Source organism: Phacochoerus africanus, chromosome 8, assembly GCF_016906955.1.
Source record: "Phacochoerus africanus isolate WHEZ1 chromosome 8, ROS_Pafr_v1, whole genome shotgun sequence".
Classification (NCBI taxonomy): domain Eukaryota; kingdom Metazoa; phylum Chordata; class Mammalia; order Artiodactyla; family Suidae; genus Phacochoerus; species Phacochoerus africanus.
Genome location: NC_062551.1, coordinates 84436983 through 84450781, shown reverse-complemented (window position 1 = coordinate 84450781; position 13799 = coordinate 84436983). Strand labels below are relative to the sequence as shown.

The 13799-nt window shown below is 44.3% G+C and overlaps 1 protein-coding gene across 1 annotated transcript in view; it reads right to left on the bottom strand.

The window, feature by feature from the left end:
• FAM76A (family with sequence similarity 76 member A) overlaps positions 1 to 5712 on the bottom strand; it is a 28088-nt gene extending 22376 nt beyond the window's left edge. Inside the window, exons 1-4 of the mRNA XM_047792839.1 lie at positions 5511 to 5712; positions 4145 to 4209; positions 1208 to 1262; positions 161 to 313 (exon numbers count right to left, since the gene is read on the bottom strand). Coding sequence (XP_047648795.1) covers positions 161 to 313; positions 1208 to 1262; positions 4145 to 4209; positions 5511 to 5591 — 354 coding nt within the window. The 5' untranslated portion in view covers positions 5592 to 5712. The remainder of the gene's footprint in view (positions 1 to 160; positions 314 to 1207; positions 1263 to 4144; positions 4210 to 5510) is intronic.
• Between the last annotated feature and the right edge of the window lie 8087 nt (positions 5713 to 13799).

Genomic DNA, 13799 nt, shown 5'->3' with positions numbered 1-13799 from the left:
ACCCACTGGGTGAGACCAGGGATCGAACCCACATTCTCATGGACACTAGCTGGGTTCATTACCACTGAGCCACAATAGGAACTCCCATCTTTTTAACGAAATTGGCTCACTTTAATTTCCCTAAAAGGAAAAACATATCAAGAAAAACAGAGAGATTTACCTTCTTTCTATCATCTTTCCTGTCAAATGCACACTGCTGTTTGCACTGTTCACAAGAATATGGTGGTCCATACTTCTTCTCTGAATTTGTGCAACGCTGGCATTTGTTGCCAATAAATGCTGCAATTATGTTGCAATACTGACAAGGTTTGGGCTTAAAGAGAAAAAAAAAGTATCAAGTAAGTATACCACAAAACACTAGTGCATTTTTAAAAGCAATGATTTCTATTATACATAGTTCATTAGTCATGGTAAAAATGCATTCTCAACTTCATAAATTTCCCTTTACAATGATAAAACATAGCCCAATCCCTAACATCATGTAAAGTGTTTTTCTGCACAGGACTATTGATTTTTAAGTAAATAAATGAACAACAAAAAGCATTAGCATATATGCTATCACTTAGCATATATGCTATCACTTCTATAACAAATTCAACAAAATTTGCTCTTTGGAAAAACCAGCAAGTGCTTCCAAGTCTCTGAAAAAGCCTCTTTGCCATTATCAGTATATAAACATAATGGAAGAATGCCTAAGGACAGAGTATACTGAACACTAATACTGAAAAAAAAATCATCAAAATGAATAGTTAATTGTTACTAAAGAGGCCAAGTCAAAGAATTCATCTTTCCTCTTCTATTTTTTCATTTTTTATTTTTTGGGCGCACCCTCAGCACACAGAAGTTCTGGGCTATGGAGTGAACACGCACCACAGCAGGGACCCAAGCCGCTGCAATGACAATGCTGGATCCTTAACCCACTGTGCCAAAAGAGAACTCTTCCCCTTCTCTTTACATACTGGTTACTGAAGCTTCTCAAGGAAAATTATGATCACAATCCTGCTGTATAACTCTGTATAAACAAAGAACTCCGTACTACTAGGTATTTGCTAAGTTTGAAAACTAAAACACTAAATTTTTCTGGTAACATTTTCACACATAACTAAGTCTTCTAATAAAAATATTGTAATTATATGAATAATCCACAGAATGTAAGATCCCAAGAGACCTGAGTACTCACTGTTAGGTACGGAGAAGTCAAACTTACCGTTCCATACAACTGCACATTCTGAGCACATTTCTTGCATATAGTATTGGTTTTACTGTTAGGGAAAAACGAGACACAAGGTTTTATAAGAAAAGAGTCATTTTACTTAGAACATCTGAAAACTGATTCTTCCTTAAGTCCAAGGAATTTGTTCATTAGTAAGTGCCAAGGTGAAATATGGTCTGGATATTTGATTAACTGAAAGTTGAGTACCTGTTCAGTAACACTGTTAATTATTTTGCAGTTATGAGTTTTATTATTAGTTCAAATAAAACAAGGCTTTAATTAAAATGGAGAGTGAGTTATTTCTGATTATGACATCTCTAAGTATCACTCAGTAAAATTATCAGATATGGAGAAGACCCTCAAAAGAAAATTATGTTAGACCAAAATGGACTATCAGGAGAGAAATTAATTCTCAATTCAGACACCTAGCTGAGAAATTTGAGATGAAGAATAAAGTATTTGTGTTTGGAATATAAGCTCTGAGGTTCTATCCATGTCTACGTTCCCCTCTCTAAGTAAATGTATATGAAAATCCCAGATGTAGGGAAACATGCTTACACCAAATATTTTGTCAATATTTCCAGGATCTCTAAGAGTGAAGCAGTGACAAAATAAAATTACCCTTTCCCTTATGAGGAATCAATTTACGAGATTACTTGACTAATGCCTAAACTGATAAACTGCCTTGGGGGAAAAGTCATCTTCAAATTAAGCCTAACTTTTCACAAAGGGAGGTACAAATAAATGCCTGATGTTTAAGAACAGTTTAAACAACATTTTGGGGCTAAAATACAATCACGTGAAAATACTTTGTGATTATTTTCCCATACAATTCCTATCAAAGTGACTATAAAGTTAAAAGACAAAAGAAAAACCTCAAAGTAGAAAAGATTAAGAGTTCCTGCTGTGGAACAGTGGAAACAAATTTGACTAGTATCCATGAGGATGCAGGTTCCATCCTTGGCCTTGCTAAGTCGGTCGGGGATCTGGCGTTGCCATGAGCTGTGATGTAGGTTGCAGACTCGGCCTGGATCCTGAGTTGCTGTGGCTGTGGCATAGGCTGGCAGCTGTAGCTCCGACTGACTCCTAGCCTGGGAACTTTCATATGCTGCAGGTGGGGCCCTAAAAAGCAGACAAAAAAAAAAAGTAGAAAACATTAGATTAAAAAAGGCAGTTCAGGAAGCACATTGAAAGAGAATTACCATCAGTGATTCTGTGGTATTGAACGTCTGTGTTTATCCTAGATTTACTACTTAATGAGTGAAACATATATATCAATACATACAAATGTTCCTGACATTTTAGAAAAAAAAAATGCAAAACCCATATTTCTATCATACATCTTGAATTAATTTTTATGTATGGTGTTAACGGTTAAACGTCATATCTCACCCTACACACAAAAACTAATTTGAGATGGATCACAGGCCTAAATGTAAAAGCTAAAATATCAAGCATCTAGAGGATATTCCATATATTTCCATTTATATGAAGTTCCAGAATAGGTAAAACTAATCTACTGTGGAAGAGAAAATCAAAACAGTAGTTACTTGGAAAAAGCATGGAAGGTAGGAATTAACTGGGATGGGGTGTGAAAAGACTCTCTGGGGTGATAATAATGTTTTATATTTTGATGGTGTTTGGGGTTACACAGATGTATACTGTTTGTAAAACTCACTGAATGATGCAGTTAAGATTTGAGCACTTCACTGTGCACAAAATTTTAACTCTAAAAAAATTTAAGAGTTATCATTGTGGCTCAGTGAAAACAAATCTACTAACATCCCTTGAGGACTCAGGTTCAATCCCTGGCCTCGCTCAGTGGGTTAAGGATCCGGCATTGCATTGCCATGAACTATGGTGTAGGTCGCAGACATGGCTTGGATCCCGAGTTACTGTGGCTGTGGCATAGGCCAGTGGCTACGGCTCCAATTAGACCCCTAGCCTGGGAACCTCCATATGCCGTGGGTGTGACCCTAAAAAAAATAGTAATAAAATAAAATAATTTAAAAGCCATAAGCAAATACTGGACTCTAGTTAATGATACGCATGCTTAAGTGTTTAGGATCAAGTACATTGATGTCCACAACTTTCAAATGCATCACAAAGAAGACAGATTAATATACTGAAAGAGAGGGATAGATGCAAATATAGTAAATGTAAATTATAGAATCTAAATAGTGGGTAGATGGGTGTTTTTTTCTAGTTTTTTTCAACCTTTGTTTTGTTTGAAAATACTCATAACAAAATGGGGAAAATATTCCTAGAATTGAAATGAGGCTGATTAAAATTAGGCTTCTAGGTCTATGTGTGAGCTTGCAAACTGACTCCACCCTGCTGAAGACAGTATCACCCACAGTTGCAGTTCCACAAAAGTGGAACTACTATACCAATAAGCCACTTTGCTATTAAAAAGTCCACCAAATATGTGTGTTCATTCACACCTAAGTGTTTTTCACACTTTTCAAAATGAGATTCACACAAGGCAAGTGTAAAGGCAAATAAGTCTCAGATGTGACCAGGGCTAACAAACCATTTATCAGGATTATCACATTTCTAAAAGTTCTTCCTTTGGCTTATAAATTCTTCAAGCTTCGTATGAAAACATACTAGAACATGAGGCTTACGTTTATTGTTATGGGATTGGTTTCTTACTATCAAAAAGATCAAAGCCACAATATAAAACTATCAAAAATCTGAAAAATAATAATTTAAGCAATCATTGGATAACTAGGGAACCAACATGTGTATTTTACCTCCATTGACTGTCTTATAAACAGTAAATTATCAGAATATGTGTGTAATGCAATTGATTACAGATCTGTATGTTACAATGCAAATGATTACAGATCTGGATATTGAAATGCAATCAATTACAGATTTTAAGAAGAAAAGTCTGCTAACATATTTCATGGTTAAGGAAAACTGTACCTCTCCTGCTGGTACTCAGTCCTACAGTAGGTGCACTTCACAACAGGGTGTGCAATCCGACATTCCTGAAATGAAATGAGGATATAATTTTAAAAGGCAGTCAGAAATGGAAACAGCCTTCAGTAGGAGGCAGAGACCTGGGTACTATTCCAAGCATATCCACTGTGCTTGAGTTAGTCACTTAAACTTTCTAGGACTAATTTCTTTCTTCTGTGATTCTGGCATCACCACCCTGCATTGATGTGGGAGTTAAGTAAGAATTTATATGGAACTAGTCATAAATTGTGAAACAAAAGTATGAATAAGTCACAGACTAGGGAATCAGAAGCCCTGGATTCTAGTCCGGTTCTCCCTCTGCCACTGTGTGATTCTTTTCAGCAGGTTCACTTTTGAAATCAAAGTGCTGAATTAAATTCATTATTGCTTACAAACATAAAACTCCCCTAAAAAACATATATATATATACACACACACAAACACATGATTAAATATACATGTATATATATATATATATGTCCAAAAAAGGCACTCAAACATTTGAGTTCTCTCATAAATAGTAAACAAAAAGTGAAGAAGTCCTGGCTATTTGAGGCAATAATGACATACAATTATGAATTATCCATACCAGAGACACAAACTCTGGATTATTTGGGGATATCTCAACATCACTCTCCAGTTGGCTTAGTGACTTTTACTGTATCCTCACAACACCTCTACTCATTTAAATAGGCAAAACAAGATGAAGCAACTTAAAACGAAAAAAGAGAACTTGGACCTTCGGGGTAAAAACTGATCAGCAGCTGGTTAGGGCGAGGACCGAAGGTCACTAACTAGATGCTGAAAAATCATCCTTTTGCTTCGTGAGCTTGACAGTGGGGCTTTATTATAAAGCCTCACTATCTCCCACTCCGAAACTGGCTGAGAGGTGCCCGCGAGACGCCCGAGTTCGAGACGATCCTCCCAGGCAGCACCCAACTCTGGAGTTCAGTCCCAGGCGAGGCACGGGGTCCCTAAGCCTGAAACCAGGCAGACCCCGGCAGCGGGGAAGCCAGCCCAAGAGCGACCTAGGGCGCGGCTTGTCAGGGGCGTGAGGGGGACCCGCTGTCCCCTCCCCCGACCTCGGAGGGTCGGAGAACAATCCCTCGCGGTTGCTAAGCGCCCGGACACGCCCGCCGCGGGGGGCCGCATAGGGCCTGGGTCTCCCCTACAAGCCTCGCCGAGCCCCAGTGGGGCGGGTACGGTTTCTCAGTTCTGCGAGCCAGCCACGCCCTGCCCGGGGGACCCCGCCGGGCGTCCCCGCAGAACCGGGAGCTCCGGGCCGCGCCTCCAGCGTCCCAGTTCCCCGCCGCCGCCCCAGCCCGCGCACCTTGCACAGCTGCTGCCCCTGAGACAGCGCCTCGAAGGGGAAGCGCTGGTGGCACTTGGTGCAGGCGTAGAGCGCCGCCATGTCCGGCCCGGGCCGTGCTCACCGCCCCGCCGGCCCGGCCCGCCGCTTTATCTGACAGTCTGAGGTACAACCTGGCGGCGGCAGGCTGCGGGCTGCGGCAGGCGGGCGGGCCCTCGGGTGCGGGCGGACCAGGGCGGGCGCGGCGGCGCTGAACGCCCGTTCACTGGTTCATTTAGATGTCTATCAAGCACGAAGGGGCGGGACACGGAGCTTCTTACGACTCTGATTCGGTCTGGACTCGAGTACGCCACTTATGACGCGCGCGGCCTCGATTATGTAAAGCGCAGTCACGCGGGGGCGCCGCTGGGAGGGACGGTCTCCCGCCGGGAACCTCGGAAGCGCCTAAGGCTCCTCCCACTTCGCTCTCGGTTCCCGCCTTCGCTCCTCCTCTCCCCGGCCGCTGGCGCAACCGCGCTTCTCGCGATACCTCCACGGAGTTGTGAGGTTTCAGTTTCCATGGAGTTGCCCCCTGGCAGCGGGTTGGGTGGAGTGTGTTGCATTGTTGAACCAAACCTCTGTCGCCACCCGGTCCCTGAAGAAGATGAGCTTGTGAGAAGAAGCCTCCCACTGGAGGGCCAGGAGGAAACCATGAGAGGCAACTTAGAGGAGTGCCCTCTGAGACCCCTAAAAACGGAAAAACTCTAGGGTCGCTGACCTGCAGAGAGAAATAGAGAGGCCCCAGAGAGAGCACCCCTGTGTTGTTTCTACACAGGGCCTTCTGGCTGCTAGAGTGATGACAGCTCCTCTAGGAGGGAGAAGGCGGATACTAAGGAGAGGCCTTCCACCTCTGAGAGCCCTCGCGCCCCACAGGCCCCCTCAGAGTGGGATGCAACTGGTCTGAGGCCTGCTTCCTACTGTGTCTAATCCAGACGCACCCTCAGCTTCTTTCTTGAACTGCCAGGCATTTCCTGGTTAGGCCCGGCCACCGGAAGGCGAGCTACGCCCTCCTATCCTAGCTACGTGTCCTAACTGCTCCCTGCCTGGGGCATCTAGGGGTAGTCCAAGGAATTGCAAACTTGTGGTTTTTTGTTTGTTTTGTTGCTTGTTTGTTTTTGTCCTATTATGGCCACACCCAGGGCCTATTGAAGTTCCCAGGCTAGGGGTCAAGAATCCGAGTCGCGCGACTACAGCAATGCCAGATCTGAGCTGCGTTTGGGAACGACACCGCAGCTCGAGGCAACATGGGATCCTTTAACCCACTGGGCAAGGCCAGGGATGGAAGCTGCAACCTCATGGATACTAGTGGGTTTCCTTACCACTGAACCACAAGAGGAACTCCCATACTTTTGGTTCTTGAGGCTTTGGCAAAGCTTCCTGCAGTGCTGACCTTTCCAAGTCTCTGCCTATAGCTGCTCTTAGGCTGAGATTAGGTTTAGCTCTGCCAGCCGCTTGAACAGTACTAACTGCAATTTTACCTCAACGTGCTTTTTTTTTTTTTTTTCCACAGCAACTGAGGGCGCATTTGTGGCTTATAAATCCCTGCCTCCCCAAAATTACTCTCCCTGATATCCAAATCCAGCCCCCACCTCCCCCCCCCAATTGTGAGTTTGCCCAAAGATGTGTATAATCAAATATTTAGGCGCTGGAGTCAGAAAACTGAAGTTCAAAGTCACTGCTCCATATTTACTAGCTATGTAAACGAACTTCTGAACTTCTCACTTTGGCTGAGTTTCTCAGAGCCTCACTTTCCTCCGTGGTACAATTGGGTGATTGTGGGGGGTCAAAAATAGTACATAGACGGTAATGGAGGAAAAGTGTTTTAATAGGTAAGGGGTTTTACTTTGGAATGATGAAAATGTCTTGGAACTAGTTAGAGGTGGTGGTTGCACGGCACTGTGAATGTACTAACTGCCACTGAATTGTTCACTTTAAAATGATTAATTTTGTATTATGTGAATTTCACCTCAATTTATTTATTTATTTATTTATTTATTTATTTATTTATTTATTTATTTTTGGTCTTTCTGTCTTTTTAGGTCCACACCCGTGGCATATGGAGGTTCCCAGGCTAGGGGTCAAATCAGAGCTACAGCTGCCAGCCTACAGCACAGCCACGGCAACACCAGATCTGAAGTTCATCTGTGACCTACACCACATCTCACCGCAACGCTGGATCCTTAACCCACTGAACAAGGCCAGGGATCAAACCCATAACCTCATGGTTCCTAGTTGGATTCGTTTCTGCTGGGCCACAACGGGAACTCCTCAAAATTGTTTGTTTTTTTTTTTTTTTAAAAGATGCAGGCTTGGGAGAGGGACTGCCTGGCTTTGAATCCCAGCTATAACACTTAGAAGCAGTATGACTTTGGGCATATTAAAAACAAACAAACAGGAGTTCCCATCTTGGCACAGCAGAAACGAATCCGACTAGGAACCATGAGGTTTCGGGTTTGATCCCTGGCCTCGCTCAGTAGGTTAAGGATCCAGCATTGCCATGAGCTGTGGTATAGGTCACAGACGTGGCTCAGAACCTGGGTTGCTATGGCTGTGGTGTAGGCTGGCAGATGTAGTTCCAATTCGACCCCTAGCCTGGAAACCTCCATATGCCACAGGTGTGGCCCTAAAAAAAAAAGCGCCGGTACACGGAACTTGGTACAGTAGATAATTTGTTTTCCATTTTTGGCCGCCCCAAGGCATATGGAGTTCCCAGGCCAGAGATCAGAGCTGAGCCACAGTCGAGACCTAAGCCACAGCTGTGGCAATGCTGGATCCTTAACCCACTGTGCGGGGCCGGGGATTGAACCTTTGACCCAGCGCTCCCAAGACGCTGCCACTCCCTCTGCACCACTGTGGGAACTCCTAGATAAGTATTACTAAAAGAAGAAACTGAATTTCTTCTAGGGAGACACTGGTAACATGGAGCATGTAAATACAGCCTCCTGTCTACTCACACACACACTCCACCCCAGAGGATGGGTCTCTGTTTCTACTGCCTCCACTTCTGGTCTCCACCATACCATTTACCAGTTTTTCAATTACCTATTTACTTGTTTTTCATCCATTAGACTATGGCATTATGGGACAGAAAGACTGTATCTGGGTCCTCTATCCTTTTCCCCCCGGGGGCAGGGCTAATTAATCCATTCTCTCAACAAATCTTTGAGTATTTACTATGTGCCAGTCTCTGGCTTAGGCACCAAGGAGAGATATACTGGTGTGTAGAACAGATGAGACCCCCGTCCTTGCAAAATGAAGAGTCTAATGGCAAAGACAGCTAAAATTGCCAGAACTCTGAATGAAAAAAAACATGCTATAGGGATAAGGAACAAAATTGGGATATGGAGAAGGTAGGGGGAATCACTTGGCTAGAGAGAAGGTCAGGAAATTTTTCTGAGAAGGTCTTAGACATATGACTTAGCCAAGAATGTTCTGGGCAGAGGGGAAGGTGATGACCTTGAGGTAGAATATTGTTTGGCATTTTCAAGAAATGTGGAGTTCCAGTCGTGGCTCAGAGGAAACGAATCTGAAGAATCCATGAAGATGTAGGTTCAATCCATGGCCTCACTCAGTGTAAGGATCCATTGTTGCCATGAGTTGTGGTGTCGGTCACAGGTGCAGCTCGGATCTGGCTGTAGCATAGGCCAGCGGCTATAACTCCGATTCAATCCCTAGCCTGGGAACTTCCATATGCTACAGGTGCAGCTCTAAAAAGACCAAAAAAAGAAAAGAAAAAAAGAAGAGAAATAACAAAAAGAAATGGAGGAGAGGCCAGCATAGCTGGGGCTTAGTTTGACGGAGGGTAAGTAGAGAAGTCAGCAGGAGTCAGCAGGGCCAGATGTGTAAAGCCTGTAGGCTCTGATATGGATATGATTTCTTTTTCAAAGTGCAATGGGAAAGAAGTCATAGGCAGGTTTTTTGTTGCTGCTGTTGTGGTGGTTTTGTCTTTTGTCTTTTTAGGGCTGCACCCATGGTACATGGAGGTTCCCAGGCTAGGGGTGGAATCAGAGCTTTAGTTGCCAACCTATGCCACAGCCATAGCAACTCAGGATCTGAGCCACCTCTGTGACCTACACCATATCTCACAGCAATGCCAGATCCTTAGCCCACTGAGCAAGGCCAGGGATCAAACCCATGTTCTCATGAATACTAGTCAGATTTGTTAACCACTGAGCCACAATAGGAACTCCCATAGGCAGTTTTTAAGTAGACAAGTGACAGATTTTTTTTTTTTTTGGCCGCCTAGCGGCCTATGGAGTTCTGCGCCAGGGATCAGATTCAAGCCACAGTTGTGACCTACCCTGCAGCTGTGGCAGTGCCAGATCCTTAATACACTGTGCCAGGCCAGGGATTGGCCTGAGTCTCAGTGCCCCAGAATGCCACCAACTCCGACAGACTTTTTTTTTTTTAAGGGCACACTCGCAGCATATGGAATTTCCAAGGCTAGGAGTTGAATCACAGCTGCAGCTGCTGGCCTACACCACAGCCACAGCAATGCTCAATCCTTAACCTACTGAGCGGAGCAGGGATTGAACCTGTGTCCTTATGGATACTAGTTGGGTTCATTAATGCTAAGCCGCAACGTGAACTCCCTGACAGATTTGTGTATACATATAAAATTTTTCTTTTTAAGGCTGCACCAGAGGCATATGGAAGTTCCTGGGCTAGGGGTTGACTCAGAGCCGCAGCTGCTAGCCTATTGCCACAGCAACGCCAGATTCCAGCCACGTCTGTGACCTACATCACAGCTTGTGGCAATGCCAGGTTCTTAACCCACTGAGTGAGGCCAGGGATGGAACCCGCATCCTCTTGGACAGTCAAATTCTTAACCCAGTAAGCCACAGTGGGAACTCCAGATTTATATTTTTAAAAGATTCATCTAGCTGCCTTGAGAATAGACTGTAGGGCGCCAGTGTTTAAGTGCACAGAGATCACTGAGGAGTCTGTTACAATCAACCAGGTGAGAGGCGATGATGACAAGTTTGCAGCAGAGAGAAGTGGAAGGAGTCAAGGTATATTTTGAAGGTAGGGTCAATGGGACTTAGCAATGAATGGGATTTAGGAGGTGGTGAGGGAAAGGAAGAATTATGGTCTATGTGCTCAACGGGCCAAGAAATGGCAAAAAGACAAAAAAAAAAATTCCACTGATGCTGATACTCAGTCACCATGGGAACTCCGTTTACCCAGTTTTAAATTTCATTGTTTGTTTCTTGTTGAGTTGTAGGAGTTCTTTACATGTTCTGGATATTAATCCCTTATTAGATGTGTGATTTGCAAATATTTTCTCCCATTCCGTGGTTTGTGTTTTCACTCTCTGGATAATGTCTTTAGATGCATGAACATTTTTAAGTTTCGGGAGTTCCTGCCATGGCTCAGTGGTTAATGAACCCGACTAGTGTCCATGAGGATGTGGGTTTGATCCCTGACTTTGCTTAATGAGTTAAAGATCCAGTGTTTTCCCTGAGCTGTGGTGTAGGTCACAGATGTGGCTCGGATCCTGTGTTGCTGTGGCTGTGGTGTAGGCCGGCAGCTACAGCTTGGATTCGACCCCTAGCCTGGGACCCTCCACGTGCAAAAAAAAAAAAAAAAAGTTTTAATTTTGGGGAGGTCCAATTTATCAATTTTTTTTCCTTTTGTTGCCCATGTTTTGTTGTGATACTTAAGAAACTATTGAAGTTCCTGTCATGGCTCAGCGGTTAATGAATCCAACTAGGAAGCATGAGGTTGCAGGTTCGATCCCTGGCCTTGCTCAGTGGGTTAAGGATCCAGCATTGCCGTGAGCTGTGGTGTAGGTTGCAGACGTGGCTCGGATCCCGCGTTGCTGTGGCTCTAGCATAGGCCGGCAGCTACACCTCTGACTCAATCCCTAGCCTGGGAACTTCCATATGCCATGGGAGCAGCCCTAGAAAAAGGCAAAAAGACAAAAAGAAAAGAAAAGAAAAGAAACTATTGCCAAATGCAAGATCATGAAGGTGGGATAAGTTTTGAGACTGGAACTTAATCAGCCAACCAAAGGATTGGACACTGGTGTGAGCAATAACGAGAAATGAAGGATGTTCTCTGTTATTGGCTTGAGCAACTGGGTGAACAGTGATGGCATTTACTGAGCTGGGAATAGGAGTGGACATGCAAATTCAGAAGCGAAAAGCAAAACTCCCATTTCAGCCATGATAATTTTGAGATGATTGTGAGATGAATGGGCAGAGGTACAAACCTGGGGCGTAGAGTACCAGTGAGGGCCATAAGTGTAATTTGGAAGGCACAAACATGTAGATGGTTCCAAAAGCTACGCGATCACCTGGGGAGAGTGAAGAAAGAAATCCAAAGACAGGCCTGGAGTTCCACATATTAGGAGGTTGGGAACTGAGGATAGGGTGGAGCAGAGGGAGTAGTAATAAGCAAATGAGACTGCAAAGGTATAGCTGATGAGGTAGGAAGAAAACCAGGAGAGTTTTGAGTCTCAAAAGCCAAGTGAAGAAAGGGCTTCAGGGAAGAAGGGATCACTGGCCCTAAAGGATGGGGATGTTTAGTGATGCTGACATGACTGGTTTCTTGGGTTGGCCAGAGAAAAAGCCCACTTGAGATGGCTTAAAGACAGAACGGGGAGAAAAGGAGAAAGAGAATGGGAGGTGAGGCAGTGGAGTCAGGGAGTATAACAAGGCACTTAGACAAGAGGAAAACAAAAATAGAATAATAGTTGAAGGGGGGGGGGTCAAGGGAAGTTTTGCCTTTCTTATTACAGTAAAAGGGAAATTGATGATACAGGAGAAAGAGGAAAATTTTGTAGAAACAAAGTCTTTGAGTAGATGAGTGGGGATGAGTTCCAGTATACAAGTTAAAAGGTGACCATGGGCAGAGCAGGAGGAAGAATTTTAGAGTTTTCCCCTGTATCTAAGTGCTAAGATACACAGGTGGAATGGAGCAGGGTAAAGTATATCCGGTCTTCATCATCTGTCCTTACTGACATCTTCCTTTTCTTCTGGTGTCATCTGTCCGTGTGGCTTGTGTCATCTGTCCATGTGGCTTGCTGCTGTGTCCTCATCTAGACCACAAAGCCTCTTCATGTCTGACAGCAATATGTACCATACTCTGCTCAAGGCCACTGGAGAAAATATTCCACCGCTGCCTGTGCCACCCTCTAGCATGAGGAGTCCCATCCTTCAACCATTCCTTCTCTACTGCTCCCCGATTAGGTTGGGCGGGGGGACCTCCTCAGGGCTTGCCACCTAGGGCAAGGCTAAGCTGCTGTAACAAGGAGAATGAACAATCATTCCGTGGCTTGAACAAGTTAGAAGTTTCTTTTCTCTTCTGTAATTGCAGTGGACTGAATAGTTATATCCTCCCAAAATTCATATGTTGAAATCTAATCCAGAGCGTGATAATATTTGGAAGTGGAGAATTTGAGAGGTGATGAGGTCAAGAGGGCTGAGCCCTCATGAATGGGATTAGTGCCCTTATAAAAGAGGCCTTAGGAGTTCCCTGGTGGCTTGGGGCGTTAAGGATCAGGCATTGTCACTGCTGCGGCTCAGGTTACTGCTGTGGTACAGGTTCCGTCCCTGGCCCCAGAACTTCCACATGCCAAAGGCCCTCCCTTGCTCGCTCCACTGTGTGAGGATTTAGAAGACTGGGACCAGGAAGCAGGTGTCCTCATCAGACACTGAATCTGCTGGCACCGGGCTCTTGGATTTCCAAACCTACAGAACTGCAAGAAATAAATAAATTTCTATAGTTGATTAACCACCCAGTCTATGGTTTTCTGTTTTAACAGCCTGAATTGCTAAGGCAATTAATAGTCCAGACCACCTGGTGGCTGTGCTCTTGTCATCCAGGCACCCAGGTTCCTTCCACTATCTGCATGATTGAGGCTAGTTCATGTGAGGTTCAACTGGCAGAAAAAGTATCATGTCCTGGAAGTACTCCCCCTTTCAGTTGACAACAGTTCCATTTTCCAGTTGTTTGGGCCAAAAATTTGGTGTCATCCTTGACTTCTCTTTCTCATATCTCACATCTGCTCTGTCAATAAATGCTAGGTATCCCTCTCTAGTTGAACTCCTGTTATCCAAAGTCAGAAACCAAAAAGACACAGGTAAATATTTGAAATATCCTTCAGTATCTGATCCCTTACACCACTTCTAACCCTGGAGCTAGGGCCTGTGTTTTAGGCGGCCCTGCATATTGCAAACACACATCAAATAAAGAACATAAGAGTGCCTCTGACTCTCAGTCCTGGCACAGCACAACTTGTAACAATAAACATCTGCTCTAGGACTA